The following is a 27,884-nucleotide window of genomic DNA, read 5'->3' on the forward strand; positions in this document are numbered from 1 at the left end:
ACTGTCTCAACTTTTCCCTTCATATCCACACACCTCAGTGGGCTGACAAGACGCCAGAAACCCAATTTTGAGTGCACAGGAACTCTGTGTGGCATTTGTAGGCTGCATTATAGTGATATGTCTGTACTTGAGATGAAATTTCGCCCGTAGTATAATTTTCAAAAGTAGATAGCATTTCATGCAGGGAAAATACACTAAAATTGAAAAAGCGAAACAATTTCAAAATATATGGGGATATGCCTACTGTCCTTTTAAAAGGACACATAAGTTTTCGTCATTGTCATGTCGCAATGAATAGATATTTCGAACACATTATGGTTTCACGTTATATTTATGTTTATTAGGAGTCATTCGATCTACAACAATTTGTAAAATAATTCCGAACTGTAAAAATATTTAACATTCTTATCTGATTTGCGTCTCAGATGCCATAGCTGAAATAAACGAACAATTCTCACGTCCACATCTCAAACTCAACGATGACCAGAACTCTCATTACCAGTCTTACCACACCTAGCAAGCCTCTAATTAAGACCAGTAATAGTGACACCTGTGAAAAAGCAAATGCGTTGACTGTAGAGAGGGTAATTTGAAACATTGACAACTGTCCTTTTAATAGGACAGTAGACATCTGGGTTAAGACAATAGCGGTAACGAAAAGTTCGTATAAATTATACAGTGGACAAAAAAGGGCACAACATTACAAATCTCTATTTTCGGAAATACATAACATTAATTTAGAATGAATACACTGTCAGAAAGAGTAGACTTTAAAGATGAGCAGGACTTCTTATTATGCTTTTTGAGGCTCAATTAAAATCTTATTTACGTCAATATACAATGGTGCGAAAAATGTGGTTTTTGAAGATAATTTATTACTTCAAAATGCAGAAACTGAATATTTGTAAAATTAATAATAATTAATGATCTTTCAAACAATCAAAATTAAAAATGATGCTCTATGTGACCGCCATTTGCCCGCACAACCATTTGTAGGCGTCTTCTCCATTGCCCAATAGCACTGGATATCTGGCTTTGATCAAGCCGGTCCCAACATTCAAGAAGGCGTTGTCTTAAATGTTCAGTATTACGATCTTGTTTTGTAGTAAACTGTTTTTTGTAGTTGACTCCATACAAAATAGTCCATAGGATTAAGATCTCGTTTGAAACTCCAGCGGAAACCATCAGAGAATCTGAGAAATGCGATCTTTCACGCAATAATCTCTCAGGAGGGATATCATGTCCGTATTGCTAGTCAATCGTTGTACACTTGAAACAGACCATTCTCGCTTAGCGTAGTTCCTTCCTAAATTATCATATTGGTGCAAATGTTTAATGAAAATCTTGTCTTCGTTCGTTTGGGAACTCAAAACGGAAGAAAACAAATGATGATAACACAACAAACGGCTTGGCCTCCTGAACTCATAAGGCCACAATGCTTAGTTCGGCATAAACGATCGATTTTGCACTGCCTTACAAAAAATAAAAAATAATGTTTAATAAATGTAAAAAATTAAATATTACAGTACTTTCCCGGTCTACAAGGACTGTGAAATTTGCCTGTGAAATAAACTTTCAAGAGAAATCATTAGCTTCCGGTACTGGAATATAAGGATTTAAATTTTGTGCTGTTTTTTTTTTTTTTTTTTTTTTTTTTTGCCCATTGTGTTAGCTCCCTGAGCCAAATAACGCCATGTATACCTTTAACGCCACACTATTAAAATTTGTTAACGACCCAAGTTTTCGGTAGTGCACTACTGTAGCCTGCATTCGCTTGCAGTCTAGTGATGGAATGAGTTACTAGCTGTCCGCTGACATTTACGAGTGACATTATATTCCATCATTTTCCTGTTGTGTGTTGATAGTGAATGGCTGTTCTTATATCAAGGTAAGAGGCAATATTTTATTTTGTGTGTTGAGCAAATAATAACTATATTAAACTATATATTTTCGTGATCCTTAAACATTCTTCTATGTATAGAAACTATTTGCTATCTATAAAATTTGAAAATGTTTGAGAAACAGGCATGTCATGTTATCAAGTACTCAGTAGCGCTTTAACGCCATGTGGCGTTAAAGGTCTACAGACAAAATTTTAGGTTATGTTAGTACTAAGGCTGACAGTACAGCATCAGTGTGAAAACATCAGGAAAATCACTAAGCTTTAAACTTACAAATGTTCAGAATGTGCAGTGATGATATTGGTTCAATTGCTTATCGAACTCTTAACTTTTTTTTTATTTTACATAACTTAATTTTTGTCTTTTACTTATTGGAAAACATTCATATTAAACTAAGGTAAATGCTTTTGTGTTTAATAACTTTCTCCTGTGTCACATCGTCTCTTTTTTTTAAAGTAAGGAGTCACTGGAAAATATATTTTCTAATCCATCTGGTGTTTCAGTTTCAGATCAAGAATCTTTTATTAGTATTGAGTAATTTTGTATCTTTTATTAACAGAAACTCAAATTTAGTCGCTTAGTTCAATTTGTGTTGCTTAGGAAAAATAATTCATTAACAACTATAAGTGTATAGGTTACTAGAAAATAGGTGGCGTTAATTGGACAACCTGTTCCTATAACGCCAGTTTACAAAGTTTTCCTATTTGAGTTCTAATTCTTGTTCGGTATATAATATATCCATTTTCATTGTGCTATTTTGTAAAGATAAGATTATAGTTTCTATTTCATAATTTTCGTGTTTGTGCATAACTTATTTCCAGAGCAAAAGTGACTGAAGTGTTAAGGTGGCGTTATTTGGTACGTGTACCTTACATGTATATTGTATCAAGTCCACATAAATAGGCCAGGTTGGAAACAGAGGTAAATACAATATTATTTCACTGTCTTTGTCATTGAAAAGAACGAAATCTTCGCCTCGGTTAGTAATGAAGCCTGTTTGTCAGTCTGTCATAAACTTCTGGTTGCGATATAGGTAGAACAGGCTGAAGTTTTCTTCGCGATCTGTATAAGTTATCTATTATTCGAATTATGTCACGTACTTTCAGGATAAAATAGTTTGGTAAATTAAAACCATGGATAAATATATAATAGGATGCGAAACTTAATGAGTTTCCCGTAATACATACTAGAGGCGCTGTTGTAGAAATTGATCTTGCTGCCATCTATTTCTGGGAGGGGTGTTATTACATCTAGCAGCGCACCAAGTAGCGAAAAGAGTAATTATTCCATGAATTTAGCAGCGCACCTGGTGACGAAAATGTTAAACTGTGCAGAAAGTATTCCCTCCCACCCTCATCGATATTCAAAACTAACCCAATTTAAAATAAAACATTTACGGTTTTATTCCTCACAGCATATTCTACTGAAAATTCTTACCGGAGCCAACAGGAAGATAAAAGAGACGATGTGTTTTACACTACCCGATTAAAATATAACCAGACAGAGAAAAATAATAAAGCAAAAAGGTTAGATAACTGGGATTGTATTCTTTGGGTATGGAAAAGTCTGCAAGAACTACTTAGAGAGTTCAATTTATTATATTACTACTACTTTACAATACATTCAACAGCACTATTTTTACGTCCATAAACATCACTGTTTAACATACACTGCTTATACACACACACACGTATCACTTTATGTTCACTTATTAGCAAGTTTCAGTCCGCCATCTTCATCTTCGACTCTCCCGTACAGCAATATCTCGAACGGATAAATAGAGAACTCTCGGTAATGTACCCAACACGTACTTCTAATATTCACCACCTACGACGTTGGGCGCTGATCACCTTATTTCAAACCCCCAAATCCAGATGGTGCTGACCGCAGTTTCGCATCCTATTATATATTTATCCATGTTAAAACTGTGTATAGTATCGACAGTCCCGCGTCGTGGCGTCGTGGTCCAAGGCATCCTGCTTAGAACTCGCGTTACTGAATGCACGCTGGTTCGAGTCCTCATATGGAAGACATTTTCTCATGAAAATGTATGGGACCGGTGCCCACCCAGCATCATGATGCACTTTGGGAGCTACGATATGTAGCAAAAATCCGGTTTCGAAAAACCAGCTATAACGGCTGGGGGGATCATCGTGCTAACCACACGATACCTCCGTTCCGGTTGGATGATCGTCCACCTCTGCTTCGGCATGTGGACGTGAGGCCAGCAGCCGGCTGGTCTGTCTTGGCCCTTCATGGGATGTAGCGCCACGGATTTTTTTTATAGTATAGACAAAGCAGGTAGAAAACATGGTGTGCAGGTTCCATATGACCGTAATCCAAATTCAACGTCGCAAATTTCTAGCGCATAATTAATAATAGATCCCTATTAGAAACAACAACAACCAAATTTCTTGGCTTAAAAATCGATAATGTGTTAAATTGGAAAAATCATATTAAAGAAATTACCCCCAAATTAAACTAAATTCAGCTTCTTTTGCTATTAGATCTATGCAAAAGATAGTAAATATCAATACCTTAAAAACAATACACTTTGAATACTTCCACTCGGTAATGAGTTTTAAATAATATTCTGGGGAAATTCCACAGATAGTAACAATATATTTCTATTACAAATAAGAGTAATTAGAATAATAGTACTGTAGGTGCCAAATCTAGGGAATCTTGTAGGACTATTTTCAAAAAACTACAAATAATGCCCATGGCTTGTCAGTATATCTTTTCATTAATAATCTTCCTCGTATGTAATCGTGAAAACTTTGTAACTAATTCAACAGTTCATAGCATAAATACACGTCAAAAAATGACTTTCATACTCCATCGGCAAGTCATCATGCTATCAAAAAGGCGTGCGTTATATGGCAGTAAAAATTTTTAATAGCCTCCCTATCGATATAAAAAATGAAACTCAAAACATAAAATTATTTAGGGCCAAATTAAAGAAGTACCTAATTTCTCACACCTTCTATTCTGTAGGTGAATTCATGACATTCAAAAACACTTAATGAAATTGATACTAAAACTCTGTGTTGTACTAGTAGACTATATTGTAAATCTCTTCTGTATATATTTCATCTAGACTGTGACTATAAATTAAGACTTTATAATAGTATTAAGTTTTTTGACTCGTTCCATATTCTAGCTGTAAGCAATGTATGAATACCATAGAATGTTAATAAATACAATGCAATACAATACAATACAGGTAGCAAATTTTAGTGTGCAGTTTCCGACGCCCGAAGAGAAGGTCTGATGGCCTTAACTCCAACAGAATAAATATTATTATTATTATTATTATTATTATTATTATTATTATTATTATTATTATTATCGCTCGGAGAATGATAAAGGAAACACCTGACAATTACAGAAAACAGCTGTCACCTCCATGGACACCAATTTTTAACGAAGTCTTAATCATACACAATTTATTCGTCCTAAGTCATGGTATGTTCGTAAGGAAATGAATTTTTATACTTACTTACTTACTTACTTTTAAGGAACCCGGAGGTTCATTGCCGCCCTCACATAAGCCCGCCATTGGTCCCTATCCTGAGCAAGATTAATCCATTCTCTATCATCATATCTCACCTCCCTCAAATCCATTTTAATATTATCTTCCCATCTACGTCTCGGCCTCCCTAAAGGTCTTTTTCCCTCCGGCCTCCCAACTAACACTCTATATGCATTTCTGGATTCACCCATACCTGCTACATGCCCTGCCCATCTCAAACGTCTCGATTTAATGTTCCTAATTATGTCAGGTAAAGAATACAATGCGTGCAGTTCTGTGTTGTGTAACTTTCTCCATTCTCCTGTAACTTCATCCCGCTTAGCCCCAAATATTTTCCTAAGCACCTTATTCTCAAACACCCTTAATCTCTGTTCCTCTCTCAAAGTGAGAGTCCAATTTCACAACCATAAAGAACAACCGGTAATATAACTGTTTTATAAATTCTAACTTTGAGATTTTTCGGCAGCAGACTGGATGATAAAAGTTTCTCAACCGAATAATAACAGGCATTTCCCATAATTATTCTGTGTTTAATTTCCTCCCGAGTATCATTTATATTTGTTACTGTTGCTTCCAGATATTTGAACTTCTCCACCTCTTCAAAAGATAAATTTCCAATTTTTATATTTCCATTTCGTACAATATTCTCGTCACGAGACATAATCATGTACTCTATCTTTTCGGGATTTACTTCTTTACCTGCTTCCAGTAAAATTCCCGTGTTTTCCCTAATCGTTTGTGGATTTTCTCCTAACATATTCACGTCATCCGCAAACGAATTTTTATAAAACCTCGAAATGTTCTTGCATAATACATGCGTTTATCCTGTAATAGTAAAATATCTCTAATATTTGTAATACGAACTGTGTGCTGGGAACCCAGATAAGCGAGCCTGATAAACCGTACTGAGATAGTAGAGCAGTCGACAGTCAAGCTTGGTGATAATGAATTTGAAGTTGCGTCAGTGTTCTGCCAAGGTAAGAAGCTATTATTAACAGCATTTTAAATCTGCTTTATAATTAAGAATAACAACTTGTAAAACAGTTACATTATAAGACCGAAAACCAACTCTCTTTTCCAATATTATAAACTCCGAACAAAAGATAATTTTGTGCCGATGAATCAATAAATAATAATAATAATAATAATAATAATAATAATAATAATAATAATATGTATAAAGTTTGAATGTTTCAACTTACTTTTGGACCAATTTCTTTGCTTCCGTCGCTCCATTAGATGCTCTCGTAGAAAGTACATTCCATGGAAAGTCCACGTTGTTTTGCATACCACGACCTGAATAACAACAATAATGTTTTTAGCACCACATTAATAAATGAATCGTTTATTGTTGAAAGGAACCAAGTCCACTTTTTAAAGTTTTGAGATAATCGAAAAAAACTGTTTTGTGAGTAATCTATCAGAGATTAAACCAAAATATATTGTGCACATAAAATATAGGCATACAGAATTAGTTTAGACTCATAAAAATATTCACACAGTCATTAGAATATTTCTAATCTAGGAAACACGTCATTGGACTTAGTTCCTTTCAACATGAAAATGCTCTATTTATAAAAATGTAAACACATTTTGGCCTATAAGAACAAATTGGAAATTTATTAAATCACCTCTAATGCATGTCTTAAGGAAAAAAATGAACTATGAAACATGTTACTTGCATGGTGCACTATAACATACATTATTTTCACAAAATACAAAGAATGTTTACAGTAGTCATACACCTTTCTAATGAGAATAACTCCGAAAACAAAACAACGTTTTTAAAATATCCATACTATTTGATTGAATTAACCAATATTATTCTTGGGTAAATACAGAACAACAGTACAAATAAATTACTGTTTTCAATAAAGTAGGTTTTCTTTTCGTTCCGTTGGCCATTGCAATATTTCATCATAGAAATCTTTGCTATCTCCTGATGTAGTAACATAACGATAAACTTTCCTCACATCTCCTAGTTTGCTTGTTTTGATTGGAACTCGTCCTTCAGGATAAACTTTCTGTAATAGGCTAATAAGATTACAATTTCTCGTGTATTCCGTCTTCCATTATATGATAATGTTATAAAGTACAGAATAATCAAATCTGAACATTTAATACGACAAACAACTAGTAATCAACAATCAGTCTCTGCAGCCATAAAACCCGCAAAATATTGGAGGCAGAATATATTGTTAGCACAGGGCCGCCAACCTGGAATCTTCGTCGTTCCGTGTTGAAAAGCACTATGTACAGGAGTTAGTTCCTTTCAACACCGAATGACAAGATTTACCACCTCAACTAAAGCACAAGGAATATGAGTAACAAGTTCCTTCCAACACCAACAGATGCAGCTTGCTTTCTACATTACAAATCGATAAAAAAATGAAATTGACAAAAATGTGGACTTAGTTCCTTTCAACAACGAACGATTAAAATAGTCTATACCTTAATGAAATTTTATCAATAAAAATCGAATGAATTTTGTAGCTCAACCAACTAATTATAATACAAGACGAAATTACATTCTCACTTAATTAAATCTAACTGCTTCACATTTGCTGCTTTATTACATAGTACAAATTGTGGTTCATGTCTTTCCTCAAGGATCAATATTAGGTCCCCTACTTTTTCTAGTGTTCATAAATGATCTTGCCCCCCTAATAAAAGATACAGGTCATTCCATATTATTTGCAGATGACACAAGTATAGTAATTACAGCCAATAACTCCAACACATTCCAATCTTCAACACAGGAAATTCTCTTCAAAATATGTGACTGGTTCTCAGTCAATAAATTAGTGTTAAATTGTAACAAAACTAACATAATTCAATTTGAATCCTGTCCAAATTCAACCTCGCAAATTTCTAGCGTAATAATTAACAATAGATCCATATTAGGAACAACAACAACCAAATTTCTTGGCTTAAAAATCGATAATGTGTTAAATTGGAAAAATCATATTGAAGAAATTACCCCCAAACTAAATTCAGCATGTTTTGCTATTAGATCTATGCAAAAGATAGTAAATATCAATACCTTAAAAACAATATACTTTGCATACTTCCACTCGGTAATGAGTTTTGGAATAATATTCTGGGGAAATTCCACAGATAGTAACAGTATATTCCTATTACAAAAAAGAGTAATTAGAATAATAGTAGGTGCCAAATCTAGGGAATCTTGTAGGACTATTTTAAAAAAACTACAAATAATGTCCATGGCTTGTCAGTATATAATTTCATTAATAATCTTCCTCTTATGTAATCGTGAAAACTTTGTAACTAATTCAACAGTTCATAGTATAAATACACGTAAAAAAATGACTTTCATACTCCATCGGCAAGTCTATCATGCTATCAAAAAGGAATGCGTTATATGGCAGTAAAAATGTTTAATAGCCTCCCTAGCGATATAAAAAATGAAACTCAAAACATAAGATTATTTAGGGCCAAATTAAAGAAGTACCTATTTCTCACGCCTTCTATTCTGTAGGTGAATTTATGACATTCAATAACGCTTCATGAAATTGATACTAAAACTCTGTGTTGTACTAGTAGACTATATTGTAAATCTCTTCTTTATATATTTCATCTAGACTGTGACTATAAATTAAGACTTTATAATAGTATTAAGTTTTTTGACTTGTTCCATATTCTACCTGTGAAGCAATGTACGAATACCATAGAATGTTAATAAATACAATACAATAGAATTTGATAATAAAATTTCATATAGAATTGGTTACTTTTAGTAATGGAATTTTTAATCTAGAATTTTATTAAACAACTAATATGACAGAATCCCCTAGTTTAACTTATATGTATCATGTATTGTAAAGTAAGTTTATTTCTTCACCAAGTATATTATTTCTCTCAACCTTATCTTTGTTATTATATCAATGATGATTTGCTATTGAATATAATAATAATAATAATAATAATAATAATAATAATAATAATAATAATAATAATTATTATTATTATTATAAAGTTTTGATATTTCAACTTTTGGACCAATTTCTATGCTTCCGTCGCTCCATTAGATGCTATCGTAGAATAAACCCCCTGCCTCCATTCCAATGAGAGCATCAGGCATATTCCATTTAAGTCCACGCTGTTTTGCACACCACGACCTGAATAACAACAATAATAATGTTTTTAGCACTGCCCACAATTTATAAATAGCCTACACCTTAATGGAATTTTATCATAAAAATCGAATGAGTTTTGTAGCTCAACCACAAGACGAAATGACAATCTTATTTAATTGAACTTGAATGTTTCACATTTGCTGCTTTACTACATAGTACAAATTATGGTCCATGTCTTTACAATTCGATAATAAAATTCCAACAAAATTGTCTACTTTTAGTAATTAAAATATAGAATTTTATTAAACAACTAATATAACAGAACCTCCTACTTTATATGTATCATGTATTGTAAAGTAAGTTTATTTTTTCACCAAGTATATTATTTCTCTCAACCTTAGCTTTGTTATTACATCAATGATGATTTGCTATTAAATACCTAATAATAATGATAATAATAATAATAATAATAATAATAATAATAATAATAATAATAATAATCTATACTAATAATAAAACTGTAGCCGAAATTTTCTGATAATTTTCGATTTTCCAAAAATAATTGTTCCTAACATATATAATTAACCACCCTGAAACCGAAAATAGCTTTTTTGAAATTTTTGTTTGTATGTCTGTCTGTCTGTCTGTATGTTTGTTACCTTTTCACGCGATAATGGCTGAACCGAGTTCGATGAAAATTAGAATATAAATTAAGTTCGTTGTAACTTAGATTATAGGCTATATGGCATTCAAAATACGTTATTTAAAAGGGGGGTTATAAGGGGGTCTGAATTAAATAAATCGAAATATCTCGCTTATTATTGATTTTTTGTGAAATATGTTACATAACAAAAGTTTCTTTAAAATGATTTCTGATAAGTTTTATTCTCTGAAAAATTTTGATAGGACTGATATTTAATGAGATAAATGAGTTTTAAAATTAAAATAACTGCCATCTAAGGCGGTGTATTGAAATATAAAACAAATGACTTCGTCTATAAGGGGCCTTGGACACAACAATCGAAAGCTATGAAACATAGCCTACAGACAATGTTTCTGTGCTTGTATGAAGTAATATAGGAAGCTAAATTAACCGATTTGTATAATTAATTACACTGAATAACAAAAAAACACTTTCGGTGGATATCTTGGTATCCAACAAGCGTTCTAAGACAACTGGAACATACTTATTCCGAATATGCAAACCATTTGTCTCTATCACCCACCGTTTTTGAGATTCAACCATTATGTTTAAGAACTCACAGACAGGAATTTAGTAGAGCATTTGTTCTACATGGAGTAATAATGAACATGGCTTTAGCTAAAAAAATGATGCAATTACGCCACATGACACATAATTATAATAATAACATAGTTGAAGGTATAATACACATGTAAAATACATATGTACATATATAGAATATACTTCCTTAATTTAAGGTGTGTCTTATGTTTGAATTTCTTGGCTGTAGAATTTCATTTGTGCTGAGCATTTGTCATGTCGCGCTCAAGCGTCCAGCAGTAGTCAGCCAACATCGCTGCACTCCTATCGACCCTGATAGCGTGACTCCATCACCGAGATGTCTTCATGAAAACGTTCATCATGTTCGTCGCTGACTGAACCTAGGTTCTCGGGGAAGAAATCAAGATGTGAGTCGAAGAAATGCACTTTGAGGGACGTGTTGTAACCTGGCTGCCTGTACGCACTGATGCACTTCTGCACGACATTCACATAGCCAGTCGATTTATTATTTGCAAGGAAATTGGCTACGACTGACTTCAATGCCACCCTTGCATCTCTTTGAGTATCACCCAGTAAGTCTTGGAAGTGGCTGTCAGCAATGATCTTTCTTATTTGTGGACCTATGAACACACCTTCTTTCACTTTCTCGTAACTCAACTTCGGAAACTTGTTACACAGGTACACAAAAGCATCTGAGTCATTGTCTAGTGCCTTCATGAAAGTCTTCTGAGCTCCAGCTTTATATGAAGCCGTGGCATAATAACTTTGTCATGCTCAACCAACAGCACACGAAGGACGTTTTTACTTCCTGTCTGCATTCTATCTCTGACTGGCCAATTTTTCTTTATATAGTGGTTCTTTCTGTCTCTGCTGTCCCACTCGCAGATGAAGTAGCAGTACTTGGCGTACCCTGTCTGCATTCCCATGAGAATTGTGATAACTTTTAAATCACCACAGATACGCCAATTGTACTTGCGACAGCGTATTTTTTTAAGAAGTAGAGATATGATTTCGTACGTCCCTTTCAGGTGCGTAGAATATGCAACTGGTACTGAAGCATTTGTTTCCGTTGTGTAATAATACTGCCTTCAAACTTGTCTTATATGAGTCTATGAACAGTCGCCATGTTTCAATGCTGTGTTCCACCCCGAGGCTTGACATATGACCTTGAACGTCCGTGGAGTAGCAAATAATGTCACTCATTGCAAAGAACTTCACAAGTTCTTTGTGTCTGTGCCGAAACTGTGAATTCGTTGTGCAAGGAAATTCAGTTCTTTAAGACGTACCGAGCAGTTCAACTTGACCTTTCGATAGTGCCAGGTTCCGTATGAGATCGCATGATCCCGTATGAGTTTAACATTATTCATCAAATGAATATCTTCTCCAGTTTGGTAGTAATCAGAGTCTGAGTCGTTGGCAGGAGATGAAAGAGGACATTCTTCTTGAGTTTCTTCAGCAACTGTGTATTCTGCAGATGCTGTTGGTATTGGACAAGTGACGGGATCATATGGAATTTGTTTAGAAACTGAAGAAACATCAGGTTACTTTAGAGTTGCACGAGTTTTGGAGAAGTGACGTTTGCCAAACAGAAATAACAGTCTGTGATGTGGTTGCTTCATTCACGCCATATCATAGGAACTCCAAATACCAGATGGCTGATCTTCTTTTCCTTACTTCACCAACCGCGCAAGTTGCATGCACAGGTCGAACAGATGAACTGTGGTACCTAGGACTTACTACTATCCACCTTCGAATCAAAGTATAGTTCATATGGTTTCTTCGCAAACGGCGTAAAAGTCTTCCGATGGGATTTGTCTATTACATAGCCGCACACGTAGCAAAACACATTCTGGTGAATTTCTAGAACCTCTGGATGCCGTAATATCCACCATCCACTGTCATTGTCAATGAAAATGAGTAAAAAAGAAACAAATGAAAGTATATTAATGCAACAGAACACAAACGACGAAATTTTTCAGCATTACATTAAAAATAACAAAAAATGACAACAACAAAAATTCGACAGTGTTCCATGTAAAAATAAATTTTCGTCGATAATTTCAAAACCTGACGTGATAGAGCAAAACGGTTTTCAGATTTGAAATCAGCATGAAAAACTACATAACAAACAGTAAACATCACGTCAGATATCTACCACTTGTTCATCAGTGTATTATTTCATCATTGGAAAGTGTAGTTTCTCTGGATGGACATAATGCTATAATCTTATTACAGTAACTTGTGAGTGAATTGAGGACAGGTAAGATTAAAATAGCTTCTTATGCACAGAAAACTTGATAGGTTATTCTGTATATTCATTTCCTGTATTTCTTATAATAATGTTTATGAACATATTCATTTTTATCTCAGAGAATTAACGAACAACGAGAGTGTATTGATTTAGTATGCAGTAATAGTACGTTAGCTTAGCAATCCATTATTTTATAATTCAAATTTTAACTATGCTCAATTGAATCGTGTTAAAATACATAAAATACATATGCAATAAATGCAATGCAAAAAAATTGGGTAATGAGCCAAGCAGATTATGTTGCGATGTTGTAAAAGTTGTTCCTCCTGAGATTCAAGAGGTCCCACAACAAATTAAAAACTTTCTAATTCGAGTACATCCGTTATCAACACACTTTTTCATAATATAATATAATATAATATAATATAATATAATATAATATAATATAATATAATATAATATAATATAAACATAATAATAAATCTGTAGCCAAAATTTTTCTGTTAATTTTCGCTTTTCCAAAAATAATTGGTAATAACAATTAAGAAACATGTTAAAGGAATTGTCATTGCACCAAATGAATGGTCTCTGTATCAAAATGATCGCATTTTAATATTTTAAATACAATTTAAATTAAGTAACATATTAAACGATTTATCCTTCTATCAAACACGAATGTTCCTTGGATCAAATGTCCTATTTTAATTATGTAATTTCTTTATATTTATTTCCAACGGGTGCAGCGGAGCGCACGGGTACGGCTAATAATAATAATAATAATAATAATAATAATAATAATAATAATAATCCATCACCATTCTCAACACCATCTTTTTCTTCACTCAGAAATTATGTTGTGTATGTGTTTTTGTATTTCTGTATATTTCGTATTCATAACCAGCAGAAAAACATAGGCTACATTACAGTAAAATCGGACAAACGGACGTTAAATTAATTAAAAAGATAAAAAATAAAAATAAATACGATCAAACATTCATGTATAATATTAAAATGCAATCTTCTACAGTCAATTGTTTTTTACTATTGTCTGTTGTATTCAACATCGACTTTCATGAGGCCATGGAAAAAAAATAACACGAAATTAAAATGCAACATTGTTGATACATCATGAAGGCCAAAATCTAGACAATTTAGGCAATAAGTATTTTTACGCAGTCCAGTATTATGAATTTCTCGAGACAATTGTAGATAGTGGGCAGTCTGTGTTTTACCAACTGAATAATAATAATAATAATAATAATAATAATAATAATAATAATAATAATAATAATAATAATACCGACAATGTAAATTGTAAACAATTTTAATAACGACCCCCCTTTACAAAATTCTGCGTACGCCAATTCTGCGTATGCATTCCTCTTCAGCCTTAAAATCCGTATGCCATGCCTATGATGGTGGTTTGTTGTATTTAATAGATATAACTTACGTATTATATGGATCTACATTTCCTCATAGGGTGAAGGGAAGAACCTCGGGAGGCTCTGATACCTGTTATACAAATCTATGAGTCGCCTAGAATCCACTATCACTGCCATCTGCCAATCTCTGGACAAACCGTTAGGAACACCCACCATGACGGGCAGCCGATTCGGCGTCACGCAAACTCAGGAACTATCTCATTTGCCGAGACCGGGATGTTAATGAAAGGAGAATTGTGGAGAGTGTTAGTGGAATTATGAGTGAAAAATGATAGAATTCCTAGAAAAACCTTTCCAATCTTGGCTTTTTCCACCAGAAATAAAATTTTACCATCACCAGGATTTGAACTCGGATCCACTGATATCGTAAGCTAGCCCTCTGCCAGTTGAACTGCCAAGTCAGCTAGATTAAGAGTTATCTTTGTTTTTATGATTGTTGATGCTCTTTTTTTTTTACCTCTCTTTGCTGAAGTGCTGATCGGTGACACCCAGAAAGCTGAGGAGCAATTTTCAAAGACATCTCTGCTTGTTGGGTAGTCTCACATGGTAGAGGATGAATGCTATCTTGAGCTGGTGCAGGTTTATGGTGCATGGTCTGTAATAAAAGAAAATATGATGTAAATATTAATTACAAGTGTGCGATGTCAGCGTGCCTGAAACGCTGAACTTGTTCTGAATTCACAATCGGTGCATCAAATTTCAGTCAAGATAAGAATAAAGATGTCAATATAACCACATTTCTTGCAATGCAGTTATATTCTTTTTCTATGCAATTAATGCTTAAGTTATTGTACTAAAGAGATTGTATATTATATATATATATATATATATATATATATATATATATAATATTATATATATATATTATATTTTATATCTATTTATTCTGACAAAGTTAAGGCTATCAGGCCTCCATTTCCACTTAGCCAGAAACAAAAGAAGCTTATACAATTGCAATTATACAAGTTAATAATACACAATACAAGCACAAGTTGAATAAAATAATGCAAACATATTAAATAACAAATTACAAAATAATGGTGAAACTAGCTCCGGTGACTTCGAAAGTGAAAATCGTTGCATTTTTGGTAAGGTTGCCTAATTCCGGGACATATTTAATAAAGTCTATATTTATGCCACAATTGTACTAAAAATTTTAAAATAACACCTAAATGATGTTATTTGGATCTTTAGCTACAGATTTTACAACATTCAGTGTCAACAGTTTCACAAGTTTGGTATATAATATATGATTCTTCATTGTTATACAGTGGCTCCTAAATCCGTGACAGGGATCCAAATTCCGTGATAGTGGTGATAACTGCGTATGCGCGGAATGCTTGGACTTGGTTAATAAAAACCTAAACTAACCAAACCTAACCTTCGTATATGCAAGATGTGTAATCGAAACACGAAGGGAACTTCTTGATTTGATCTGGACTGTGCACGCGAAAATAAATCCAGGTAAGCATCACGCTGGCACTGCATGAGAGGTCCGCGCATTTGTTTGTTTTAAATACCGAACAGTTCATCCCATTCATATAAAACATTGTAAGCTTATGCTTATACCCCGGAGGTCAAGGTACAGTATCCACCGGCCACTGAACGAATATTGCACACTTTTATCACTGCCAATGTGGCGCTATAAACCAATTTTCAATACTCTTATCACAGCCGCAACACATTTCAATTCTTAATATATCACAAAACATACACTGAACGAACTAAATGCAATTATTATGAAAGTTGCCATATTTTCTTCCTGGAATTACGATCCACTTCAACTAAATGACTACCGTCACGTGTAGCAGGGTTGGCAATACATGCAAACGAAATGATACTAAACGTGAGGAATGTTACTACAGATGTGTAGTATTGTGAGACAGGTTAGGTTAGGTTAGATTAGGTGTGTATTATGTGACAGGTTAGGTTAGATTAGGTATGTATTATGTGACAGGTTAGGTTAGCTTTGATTAGGTGTGTAGTATTATGAGAGAGGTTAGGTTAGGTTAGGTTCGAGTAAGTGTGTAGTATTATTACTATGTTGACAACACTCAAACTCACTGTTACGTTAAGGAAATATGGACGTATTCTTCATTTACGCACGACGATTTTCATATATAAGTAAGGTATGTATTTAGGGCGGGTTGGGTGAACTTATAGCTCTCCCAGTGATCACATCAATTTTTATTAATCAATACTATAAATCTAAGGCATTTTCAGGATATTTTTACCGAGTTTCTATAGTGGCTGGGACATAAGTAACCTTCACCGATTTTTTTTGTAGAGATATAGTTGATCGTATACGCAAGGCACGACAAAAGCCTGAACTAACCAAACCTAACCTGTCACTGACTCGTATATGCAAGGTGTATAAGTGGAATACAAAGGGAACCATCTCAGCGCTAGTTCAGGCATTACAAATTTAGATGTAAATTGTAACTATACAACACTAAACCATAACACACTACACCTCTTCATCATTACAGTTTGTTGTTCACTACAGTTGTTTCTTTCTCGATAAAATTTGGTGTTAATATTTTAATATTTTGTTACAAATCTAGGCCAATCTTCGATACACCACATACCGGACTGACGTCTGATTTGAATTTTGTTAGATAAGGGAATAACTAAGTGACATGGGGCCCCGAGATATATGACAAGGTTAGTAGACTAGTAGAAGGGATATTTTAGAAACATGAGGTCGAGGAATGTGAAACATTTTCAATGATTTAAATACGTTTCCTCTCCCTTATATAATGTGGGACGATATCGATGTTTCATCCAAATCTATTATGTTGAAATAATATGTACTATAGTAATGCCTACCATCTTTACTTCGCCGAAACAGAATAATGCATTTTGTTGTATTTCTGAACAGCCGCCATCTTGAGTAAACTCCTAGTTCTTCATGAAGCAATAGACGCTTTCTATCATAGCCAACTTTTTAAAACAACATTTCCCCCCAAAAATACAGTATAAGGTTATTCTTCACTGATTATAGAATTCGTTAGTAGCAGTGATTAATAAAATTTTTAACAAAACTGTCAGTTACCATGTTATATGGGTGGAGCCTTCAAATATTGCTAAAATGTACTCTAGAGTTCAAACTTATCTGAACTCCAATTTTCTCATCGTGTAAGCGAATTTTCAAACCACGGGATGTCAGAATCAAAGATATAACAAAGTGACAAACTTTAAAATAGTTCCGCTAGTTTTCAATAGGTGACACTATTATTGAGATGAGTAAAAAATGTTGGGGAAAATGCTGATGTACATTAAATATAAATTATTCTCATAATTTACAATATCGGCGGTTTCTCGCTAAATCTAGTGTTTTGCAATCATTACAGGAGATGAAATTTTGAATATTATAATGCTAGTATACTTATGTACTATTGGCGACACTGACTTATCTTCGCCATCTATTCATGGAAATAATTTCTAAAGAAACCGCACTTACACGAACAAATTATCGATAATAATAATAATAATAATAATAATAATAATAATAATAATAATAATAATAATTTATTTTAACTGGCAGAGTTAAGGCCATTCGGCCTTCTCTTCCACTCAACCAGTATGACAGAAAATTACTACATTTCTATAAATATAACATACTTAATACAATACAATACAAAGCAATTCATTCATTCATTCATTCATTTATTTTATTCCATAGATCTTACATGAGCAATGAAGCTTTAAGATGTGGAACATGTCAACATTTTACAATATTACAATTACAATTTTTTACAAATTTTTATAGTTTTACAATTTAGTAATTTTCTACAATTTTTACAATTTTGTACAATTTTTTTACATTTTTTACGTTTTTTTACATTTTTTTTACATTTTTTTTTACATTTTGGCGAGATGTAGTGAGATGAGATGAGGTCCGAGGATTCGCCAAAATATTACCCGGCATTTGCCTTTTCGGTGGGGGAAACCTCGGAAAAACCCAACCAGGTAATCAATTCAAAGGGGGTAATCAAATCAAAGGGGTTGATGCCAAGGACTCGCCATAGACCATCCGGCTTCAGTCCCACGGCTGGGGAAAACCTCCGAAGAAACCAAAGTCCAATACAATATAATATATAATTAATATAATAGAATGACAATTCTTTTTATCTTCTAACAACTATAAAATAATTATGTAATAATAATAATAATAATAATAATAATAATAATAATAATAATAATAGTCATACCTTAATTAAATTAAATTATTAAACTCGATCACAGTTATAACTTCAATTTGACTGCGCCCGTAAGAAATCGTTTAGCCTTTTCTTGAAAGTGGTTATTGTCTGGCAGCCCCTAATCTTCTGAGGTAGAGAATTCCATTTACGGGGGACTGAGACAGTAAAAGAGGATGAATAGTGGGATGTTCTATGGGCAGGAATTGCTAGGGTTTGGCTCTCCTTTGACCTGGTGTTTAGATTGTGATTGGAGGATAAGTAGTTAAACCGGGAACGAAGATAATTTGGAGTAGAAGTGTGGAGAACTCGAAACAGAAGAGAGAGTGAATGATGTGTTCTACGGTTGCTAAGTTGCAGCCAGGATAAAGATTTGAACGAGGGTGCAATGTGGTCAAATTTGTGAGCATTGCTGATGAATCTGACACTCATATTGTGCTCACGCTGCAGCTTGTTCGAAAGGTCAGTTGTCAAGTCTGTAAGTATTACGTCGCAATAGTCAAACAGTGGTAGTACGAGGATTTGCACTAGAGTCTGTTTTAATTCTGAACAAATTATCGATCACTATCGATTAGCAGGAATCAGGTATCTTTGAACGCCAAAGATGTAAGATTTTCTGATCGTCAAGGGATAAGTCAGAATCAAAGATATAAAAAAATATATATAAACTTTGAAGCAGTTCCACTAGTTCTCAATAGGTGACACTATTATTGAGATGGATAAAAAATGTTGGAGAAATTACTGATGTAGATTAAGTATAAATATTATTCTCATAATTTACAATATCAGCGGTTTCCCGCTAAATTTAGTGTTTTATAATCATTACAGGAGATGAAATTTTGAATTTTATAATGCTAGTATATTTATTTACTATTGGCGACATTGACTTATCTTCGCCATCTATTCATAAAAGTAATTTCTAAAGAAGCCGCACTTACACCAACAAATTATCGATCACTATCGATTAGCAGGAGTCAGGTATCTTTGAACGCCAAAGATGTAAGATTTTCTGATCGTCACGGGATAAGTTAGAATCAAAGATATAAAAAAAATTGACAAACTTTGAAGTAGTTCCGCTGGTTCTCAATAGATGGCACTGTTATTGGGACGGGTAAAAAGTGTTGGGGAAAATGGTGATGCAGATTAAGTATAAATTATTCATATAATTGACAATATCAGCTGTCAATTGCATTTTGTAGCCTACTTATATGCATGAAGATGTTTGAAAACTTCTCTGAATGGAGGAAGAATAGTATCTTTATTAAAGACTAGCCGTACCCGTGCGCTCCGCTGCACCCGTTAGAAATAAATATAAAGTAATTACATAATTAAAATAGGACATTTGATCCAGGGAACATTCGTGTTTGATAAGGATAAATTGTTTATTATGTTACTTAATTTAAATTGTATTTGCATAATTAAAATGCGATCATTTTGATCCAGAGACCACTCATTTGGTCATAAAAATTATTTTAGGAAGTACAGGAAACGAATGTACAGAATAGCCTATCAAGTTTTCTGTGCATAAGGAGCTATTTTAATCTTACCTGTCCTCGATTCACTCAGAAGTTACTGTAATAACATTATAGCATTATGTCCATCTAGAGAAACTACACTTTCCAATGGTGAATTAATAATTAATTATACAAATCGGTTAATTTACTTCTGATATTACTTCATACAAACACAGAAACATTATCTGTAGGCTATCTTTCATAGCTTTCGATTGTTGCAGTCCAAGGCCCCTTATAGACGAAGTCATTTGTTTTTTAATTCATTACACGGCCTTAGATGGCAGTTATTTTAATTTTAAAACTCATTTATTTCATTAAATATCAGTCCTATCAAACTTTTTCAAGGAATAAAACTTATCGGAAATTATTTTTAAAGAAACTTTTGTTATGTAACATTTTTCACAAAAATCAATAATAAGCGAGATATTTCGATTTATTTAATTCAGGCCCCCTTATAACCCCCCCCCTTTTAAATAATGTATTTTGAATGCCATATAGCCTAAAATCTAAGTTACAACGAACTTAATTTATATTCCAATTTTCATCGAAATCCGTTCAGCCATTATCGCGTGAAAAGGTAACAAACACACAGACAGACATAAACAAAAATTTCAAAAAAGCGATTTTCGGTTTCAGGGTGGTTAATTATATATGTTAGGACCAATTATTTTTGGAAAATCGAAAATTACCAGAAAAATTTCGGCTACAGATTTATTATTAGTATAGATTCGTAATATTTCGTTGTTTCCTTCCACGTTTGGGCAAAGATGTCTCACTAGTTACTGCGCAGAGAAGCCTCGATGCTGTTTGTTGTCAGATTATTTGTTTACAAAGAATAACACAATCAGTGATGACAAATAAGACATTGATATGTAGAATATTTTGCAATAAGGTTTTCAGTAGACCCAACAAATATATTTTAGAATTAAAATTCAATAAGAAATTTAAAAAAAAATTATAAGTATAAAAGAAGTGAGTATAATTACTTATCTTCTTTAATTTTCTTTTCTAGATGGGAAAATATGTAAGAAAAGGGGCTTCTGGTAGGGGTAGATTGAGCGAAGAATCTCTGGCACAGGCTATGGTTACAGTGCGAAACAAGAAAATGAGAGTAAATGAAGCCAGCAGAGAATACGGTATACCGTTGCGTACACTACGACGAAGAATAATAATTAAGAATTCTACAAAGAAACTGGGACTGGTCCTCACGGAATTCTTGGGCATGAAAATGAACTTCGCCTTGTTAGACACATTAAAAGATTAGAAGAACCTGGGTTTGCTCTAACAATTAGGGATCTTCGTGCACTGGCCTTTTCTTTCAGTAAGAAGTTGGGACTTGACGGAAAATTCAGTCAGGAAAAACAAATTGCAGGCTACGCCTGGTTTAGGTCCTTCATGCAGCGTCATCGTCACCTCAGTGTTAGACAATCCGAAGGGCTATCTACATCAGCGCCCTAGCATTAAACAGAGAAACAGAGGATTTACGATTTACTGAAGAAAACTTTGATCGACAATGAATTAAGTGACAACTCTGGTCACATTGGTCTATAAAAATGGATGAATCAAGATTTCAGCTTATAAACAAAGTAGGCAAAATCATAGCAACAAAAGGGGCAAAAGAAATATTCCGACTAAGAGTGGGGGAAGGGGAGAAACTATCACAATTGTAGCTTGCAGTAACGCTGAAGGTAATTTTCTGCCACCTCTTTGCACCTTTAAAGGGGTTAACAAAAAAGCAGAATTCGAGGACGGTGTGCAGGCTGGATCCAGAGTCGTGATGAATAAAGATTCTGCCTATATAAATTCCATCATCTTAATGATTTGGCTGAAAGAATACTCCGTCCCTCGCAAACCTGCTGGCAAAGTATTGTTAATATTGGATGGTCATGCATCGCACAGCAACGATTTTGAAATGCTAGACAGACAGACAGACAGACAGATAGATAGATAGATAGATAGATAGATAGATAGATAGATAAGTTGGTAGGTTGGTAGGTAGGAGAGTGGGTAGGTGGGTACGTAGATTGATAGGAAGATAGGTAGATAGCTAGATTGGTAGCTAAGTAGTAAACAAGGTAGGTAACTAGGTAGATAGCAGGGTAGGCAGGTGGGTAGATAGATGGATGGATGGATGGTTGGATGGGTGGGTGGGTGGGTGGACGGATGGATGGATGGATAGATAGATAGATATGCAGCAAGTTATCCAGGTACTAGGTAGGAGATAGGTGGGTAGGTACCTAAATATGTAGACAGTTGGCAAGGTAGGCAGATAAGTAAGTAGGTAAATTTATATATATATATATATAGGTATCTAGGCTGGTAGCTAGGCGAGTAGCTAGGCTAGTAGCTAGACTGGTAGCTAGGCGAGTAGCTAGGCTTGTAGCTAGGCGAGTAGCTAGGCTGGTAGCTAGGCGAGTAGCTAGGCTGGTAGCTAGGCGAGTAGCTAGGCTTGTAGCTAGGCGAGTAGCTAGGCTTGTAGCTAGGCGAGTAGCTAGGCTTGTAGCTAGGCTTGTAGCTAGGCGAGTAGCTAGGCTTGTAGCTAGGCGAGTAGCTAGGCTTGTAGCTAGGCTTGTAGCTAGGCTTGTAGCTAGGCTTGTAGCTAGGCTTGTAGCTAGGCGAGTAGCTAGGCTTGTAGCTAGGCGAGTAGCTAGGCTGGTAGCTAGGCGGGTAGGTAGGCAGCAACGTATGTAAATAGGTAGGTACCTAGGTAAGTAGCTAGGTAGGTGAGTAGGCAGATAGTTGGGTAGATGGGTGGGTGGGTGGCTAGATAGATAGATAGATAGATATTTAGATAGATAGATAGATATGCAGCAAGTTATCCAGGTACTAGGTAGGAGATAGGTGGGTAGGTACATAAATATGTAGACAGTTGGCAAGGTAGGCAGATAGGTAAGTAGGTAAATTTATATATATATATATATATATATATATATATATATATATATATATAGGTATCTAGGCTGGTAGCTAGGCGAGTATCTAAGCTGGTAGCTAGGCGAGTAGCTAAGCTGGTATCTAGGCGAGTAGCTAGGCTTGTAGCTAGACTGGTAGCTAGGCGAGTAGCTAGGCTAGTAGCTAGACTGGTAGCTAGGCGAGTAGCTAGGCTTGTAGCTAGGCGAGTAGCTAGGCTTGTAGCTAGGCGGGTAGCTAGGCTTGTAGCTAGGCGAGTAGCTAGGCTGGTAGCTAGGCGGGTAGCTAGACTGGTAGCTAGGCGGGTAGCTAGGCTTGTAGCTAGGCTAGTAGCTAGGCTTGTAGCTAGGCGAGTAGCTAGGCTTGTAGCTAGGCGAGTAGCTAGGCTGGTAGCTAGGCGGGTAGGTAGGCAGCAACGTATGTAAATAGGTAGGTACCTAGGTAAGTAGCTAGGTAGGTGAGTAGGCAGATAGTTGGGTAGATGGGTGGGTGGGTGGCTAGATAGATAGATAGATAGATAGATAGATAGATAGATAGATAGATAGATAGATAGATATTTAAATAGATAGATAGATAGATAGATAGATAGATAGATAGATAGATAGATAGATAGATAGATAGATAGATAGATAGATAGATAGATAGATAGATAGATAGATAGATAGATAGATAGATAGATAGATAGATAGATAGATAGATAGATAGATAGATATAATTGCAGTATTATATGTTGGTCACACGGCGCCTCATTGGGAGGATAATTCAAAACAATGTTTCTTCCTGCTACATTTTATCCCTTTCACTAAATTTAGCAAATATTTAACACCCCAAAATTTTGGCACACTTTTCTTTATGGGTTTTAGAAATAACGGTTTGATTGCTACCTACTAGACCTGCTTGTATAAAAAAAGTCAGTAATGTAACTGAATTCATTTTCAAGTTATTTTTTTGTTAAATATAAATAAGTTTTAAATGTGTTATAAATTTATTATAAACAATACCTACCATAAATTTAGAATGGATAGAGACAGATACTCCTGGTTTATAGTAGAAAGTAGCATTTCTATTGTATTTTCAGATCCAACAGTAAAATATGTATGTTAGTACAAAGTTTAAGGCCTGTGGCTCATTACCTGTTTTTGATAGGTGTCTTTAAAGTTTTTTCCGACAGTGTAGTTTACTTTCGATTGAATAGAGTGGGTGGAATTGGTTATCTTTCATTGCGCATTGCGTTGTAGATAGAGAAACCACTCTAATCAGCCGTCTTACTTTACCGTGTATTTTAGGACTAGATATATACGGTATATATATATATATATATATATATATATATATATATATATATACATATATACATAAAACTGCCATTTTAAAGTGGATAACACTTATTTTCGGTAGTTTTACATATGTGGACACTGAAGGAAGGGGTATTGAAATTTTGGTGTACAAGAGATTAACTTCTCACGGCTCTAGCTGGGAAACGTAAGCCAACATTATTAAGAAATGATTTGCAGTTAACATTGTCTGTAATAGTAATAATATTATTAACAATACATTTTCTTTACAGATTTGTTTGTAGTGTAAATACACAATTGGAAGGGCCATGACTCATAATGGCATTTTCTGATTTTCCCCAACGTTCTGAGAAGGAACTGAACGAAAGTTTGCTGATGATGCTCACTTGCTCTGAGTGCGATTTATACCTCTCGTCTCCAGTTTATCAATGTAGAAGAGGTCACAACATCTGCTCCACTTGCAAAGCGTCCTGTGAGAAGTGTATTAAGTGTGACGCGGACTTCATCAAGAGTAGGAATATCTCCCTCGAGATGATTTCTCGCAACTTTCTGTATCCTTGCAAAAATCATATAAAGGGTTGCACAGAAAAGTTTAAGCTACAGGAACTTTACCAACACCAGAACGCCTGTCCTTTCCAGAGAAAGTATGATTGTGTTGTGAGGAGATTTGAAGGCGCGAATAAGGAAGAGGTGTGTTCGTGGAAAGGATATCGTTCAGAGATCTTGTCACATGTCACACAATGCCATCCAGCAAAATTGTTACCTCTCGAGAACATCGAATGTATTATAAAGAACTACGATTCTGGTGATGGATACTGTTCTGCATTCTTGATCAGAGCTCTTGGGGAAGTGTTTTGGTATTATAACAAACAAAATAAAGAAAAGGGTAAGTTCTTGTGTGCGGTTCAACACATCGGATCCAGGAAGCGTGCTGCGAAATTCAGATACGAGATTGAGTTCAATTCTATCAACGATAGTAATTTCAGGTTGAGTTTCAGTAAGTTAACTCACCATGAGGACGAGGAAATGGATGCTATATTCAGTTCTGAGCAATGTTTAAGTCTCAGTTGCAATATGGTGCAGAATTTCTTGTGGAAGGATAATTCACTGCATTTCAATTTAAGAGTTCGCGCTATATAACTGAATAATGTAATGACTAGACAGTGGATGCGGGATGACTTAAGGAAAAGTGAAGTTGTTTCGTATCGGAGTATATGGCACGTGCCGCGCCGTCCGTCTTTTGTGTACCTGGCGAGCAGTGGTGGCTGATTGACTGAAACAAGTGAGGCCGGGCCTCAGTCACTTGGCTTAACTGAAATCAAATTTTGTGTGTTTATATAATGTATTAGTTATTTGAATGAAGCATATATCGCTTTAGAAGCATTTGAAAACTTTGTGATGTATATAGACCTGTTTTGCAGTAAAATTTGCTCCTGAGGCCAGGATCACTCGTGCAGGGTCTGGCTTGTGATGTATATAGATCTGTTTTGAAGTAAAATTTGTTTCTGAAGCCAGAATCGCTCGTGCCGGGTCTGTCTTCTGAATTTTCTGTATTTTCGCGGGGTTTGAGCTTGCGCTTAAAACGTTGTAGCCGAGGCACAATTCGTCTGGCCTGGTCAGGTTTCACTCCTCACATCCATGGGCCGGCCTCAAGGGTAGAGTGGGGTGGGAACAGCAATGGTGACTTGTCTTCCTGAATAGGCCATAAATAACAAAAATTCCAGCTCTTTGGCAAGCAGAGACCCACACTATTCCCTTCCCTTATGTCTTAGTTTATGACTTCAGCTAGAGTGTTGTACTATTGTACTTCGTAGTACAGTAGTGAATCTGGGCCAATGTTGTTATGTATTTCGGGAAAATGTAAACAAAAACAAATGCGAGAAATAATGCTGGTGTAGTTAATTCATTGTTAGAGTGTCCTTTTTCGAGAAAAATATTATTGAAAGAAAGGAAGTTTTAAATAAGGAGAGAGTCTACCGAGATACCTACGACATCGCTGACAATTTTTCTGACAGATAATCTTAAAACGCGAGTTTCTATTGCATCCTGGTATGGGCAACATAAATGGTTAAGTGGTAATGTGGTGTAAAATATTCTCTGTTGGCCTTGTTCGTTGCTGTCAAGGGAAAAGAAATAAAAAGAAAAGAAAGAAAGAAGATTTTCAACACATAATATGTGTTGCTTCATCACACTGAAACAATCACTGAAACTCACAGCATAACAGCTTATTTGGTGAGTGAAATTATTATTTTTCATTGATAGTAGGCTAATAATAATAGACTAATAATAACAATAATACGGTAATAATGATATTAATAATATAATACCAATAATAATTAATATCATAAATAAACATTTCCTATCGGAGGCACTTAAACTAGTTGCATCTGGCCTCACCGAGGATTTCGATCACCAGCCGCTACTGCTGGCGAGTACAATAGAGTACAAAACGAATTAACCCCGATCTGTTCATAGTAACATTGCAACGCAATGTGTGCAGTTTTGTTATCCTGCTCAAGTATTTAGTACGCGTTGAATATGTTGTGCTGATTCATTCATAATGGCAAAACGTTAAATTCGCTCAGAGATACGAAATGCAATTAAGAAGTATGAGAGTGACATCTTATGTATTAACGAAGACAATATCATGTGTAATGTAAATAAAACCAGAACAACTCAGGCTATAGAGAAACATTGCAACAGTACATCGCACAGGAAATGCATTGAAATGAAATCTGAGGAACCATCTACATCATCATCATCATCATCATCATCATCATCATCATCATCATCATCATTTAGTTGTGCTGGTCTAACGACACGTGCAACATGTTGCTCAGTACAAATATTCCTCTAAAGAAATTGAGTGATCCCAATTTTAGAAATTTTCTTCAGAAATTCTCTCGATACAAAAACTGTTTAAGCGATAGGCGAAGACGATTCAGCTTCGACAACTTACGAGAATATATCGTCGTTTACTGCAACGCTGGTAATTGCATCAATGATGACGAGGACTGAACCTTGCTAGGTATGTACTACAGTACGTTATTTTCCTTTTTCTTCTGACTGTACGGAGATACAGTAGATGTTGACGTCGTTGGTTTACTTTTAAAACCTGTTCAGCCAATGGTCTGAATGAAAAAAATGTAACACATAGCAAATGTGCACTTACATTCAACGATAAGTCATCCCGCATTCACTGTCTAGTAATGACTGTACGTAAGTTCTGAAAACCACAAAGTTCAAAAGAATGTTCTTTAACTTAAAGGCAAAACTGAAGTTTTTTGTTTTCATATTTGACGGATTATTGCGGCATAGTTAGCTTTACAGCTTAAAACAGAGTATTTGTGACCCGTTGCGTGGAAAGGGACCTGAAGTCGTGAAAGGAAATTTTTCAGGAGAACAAAATAACGAATTTGCGGTGTAAAAACTATATTTCTATGTTTTGACATCTTGCGCTACCTGTAGGCTTTTTTTTACATACTAAACTAGGA

General features: G+C 34.7%; 1 protein-coding gene and 1 long non-coding RNA gene across 2 annotated transcripts in view; one reads left to right on the plus strand and one right to left on the minus strand.

Annotated features, from left to right (window-relative positions):
* Positions 1-15,060, minus strand: part of LOC138695847 (uncharacterized) — a 115,783-nt gene extending 100,723 nt beyond the window's left edge. Inside the window, exons 1-2 of the long non-coding RNA XR_011331199.1 lie at positions 14,927-15,060; positions 6,639-6,732 (exon numbers count right to left, since the gene is read on the minus strand). This is a non-coding gene — a long non-coding RNA (uncharacterized lncRNA). The remainder of the gene's footprint in view (positions 1-6,638; positions 6,733-14,926) is intronic.
* The window catches only part of LOC138695845 (E3 ubiquitin-protein ligase SIAH1-like), a 67,300-nt gene continuing 45,777 nt past the window's right edge, over positions 6,362-27,884 (plus strand). The window contains exon 1 of the mRNA XM_069820127.1: positions 6,362-6,413. Within this exon, the coding sequence (XP_069676228.1) occupies positions 6,381-6,413 (33 nt within the window). The 5' untranslated portion in view covers positions 6,362-6,380. The remainder of the gene's footprint in view (positions 6,414-27,884) is intronic.

This window comes from Periplaneta americana, chromosome 3 (assembly GCF_040183065.1).
Source record: "Periplaneta americana isolate PAMFEO1 chromosome 3, P.americana_PAMFEO1_priV1, whole genome shotgun sequence".
NCBI classification, from domain to species: Eukaryota; Metazoa; Arthropoda; class Insecta; order Blattodea; family Blattidae; genus Periplaneta; species Periplaneta americana.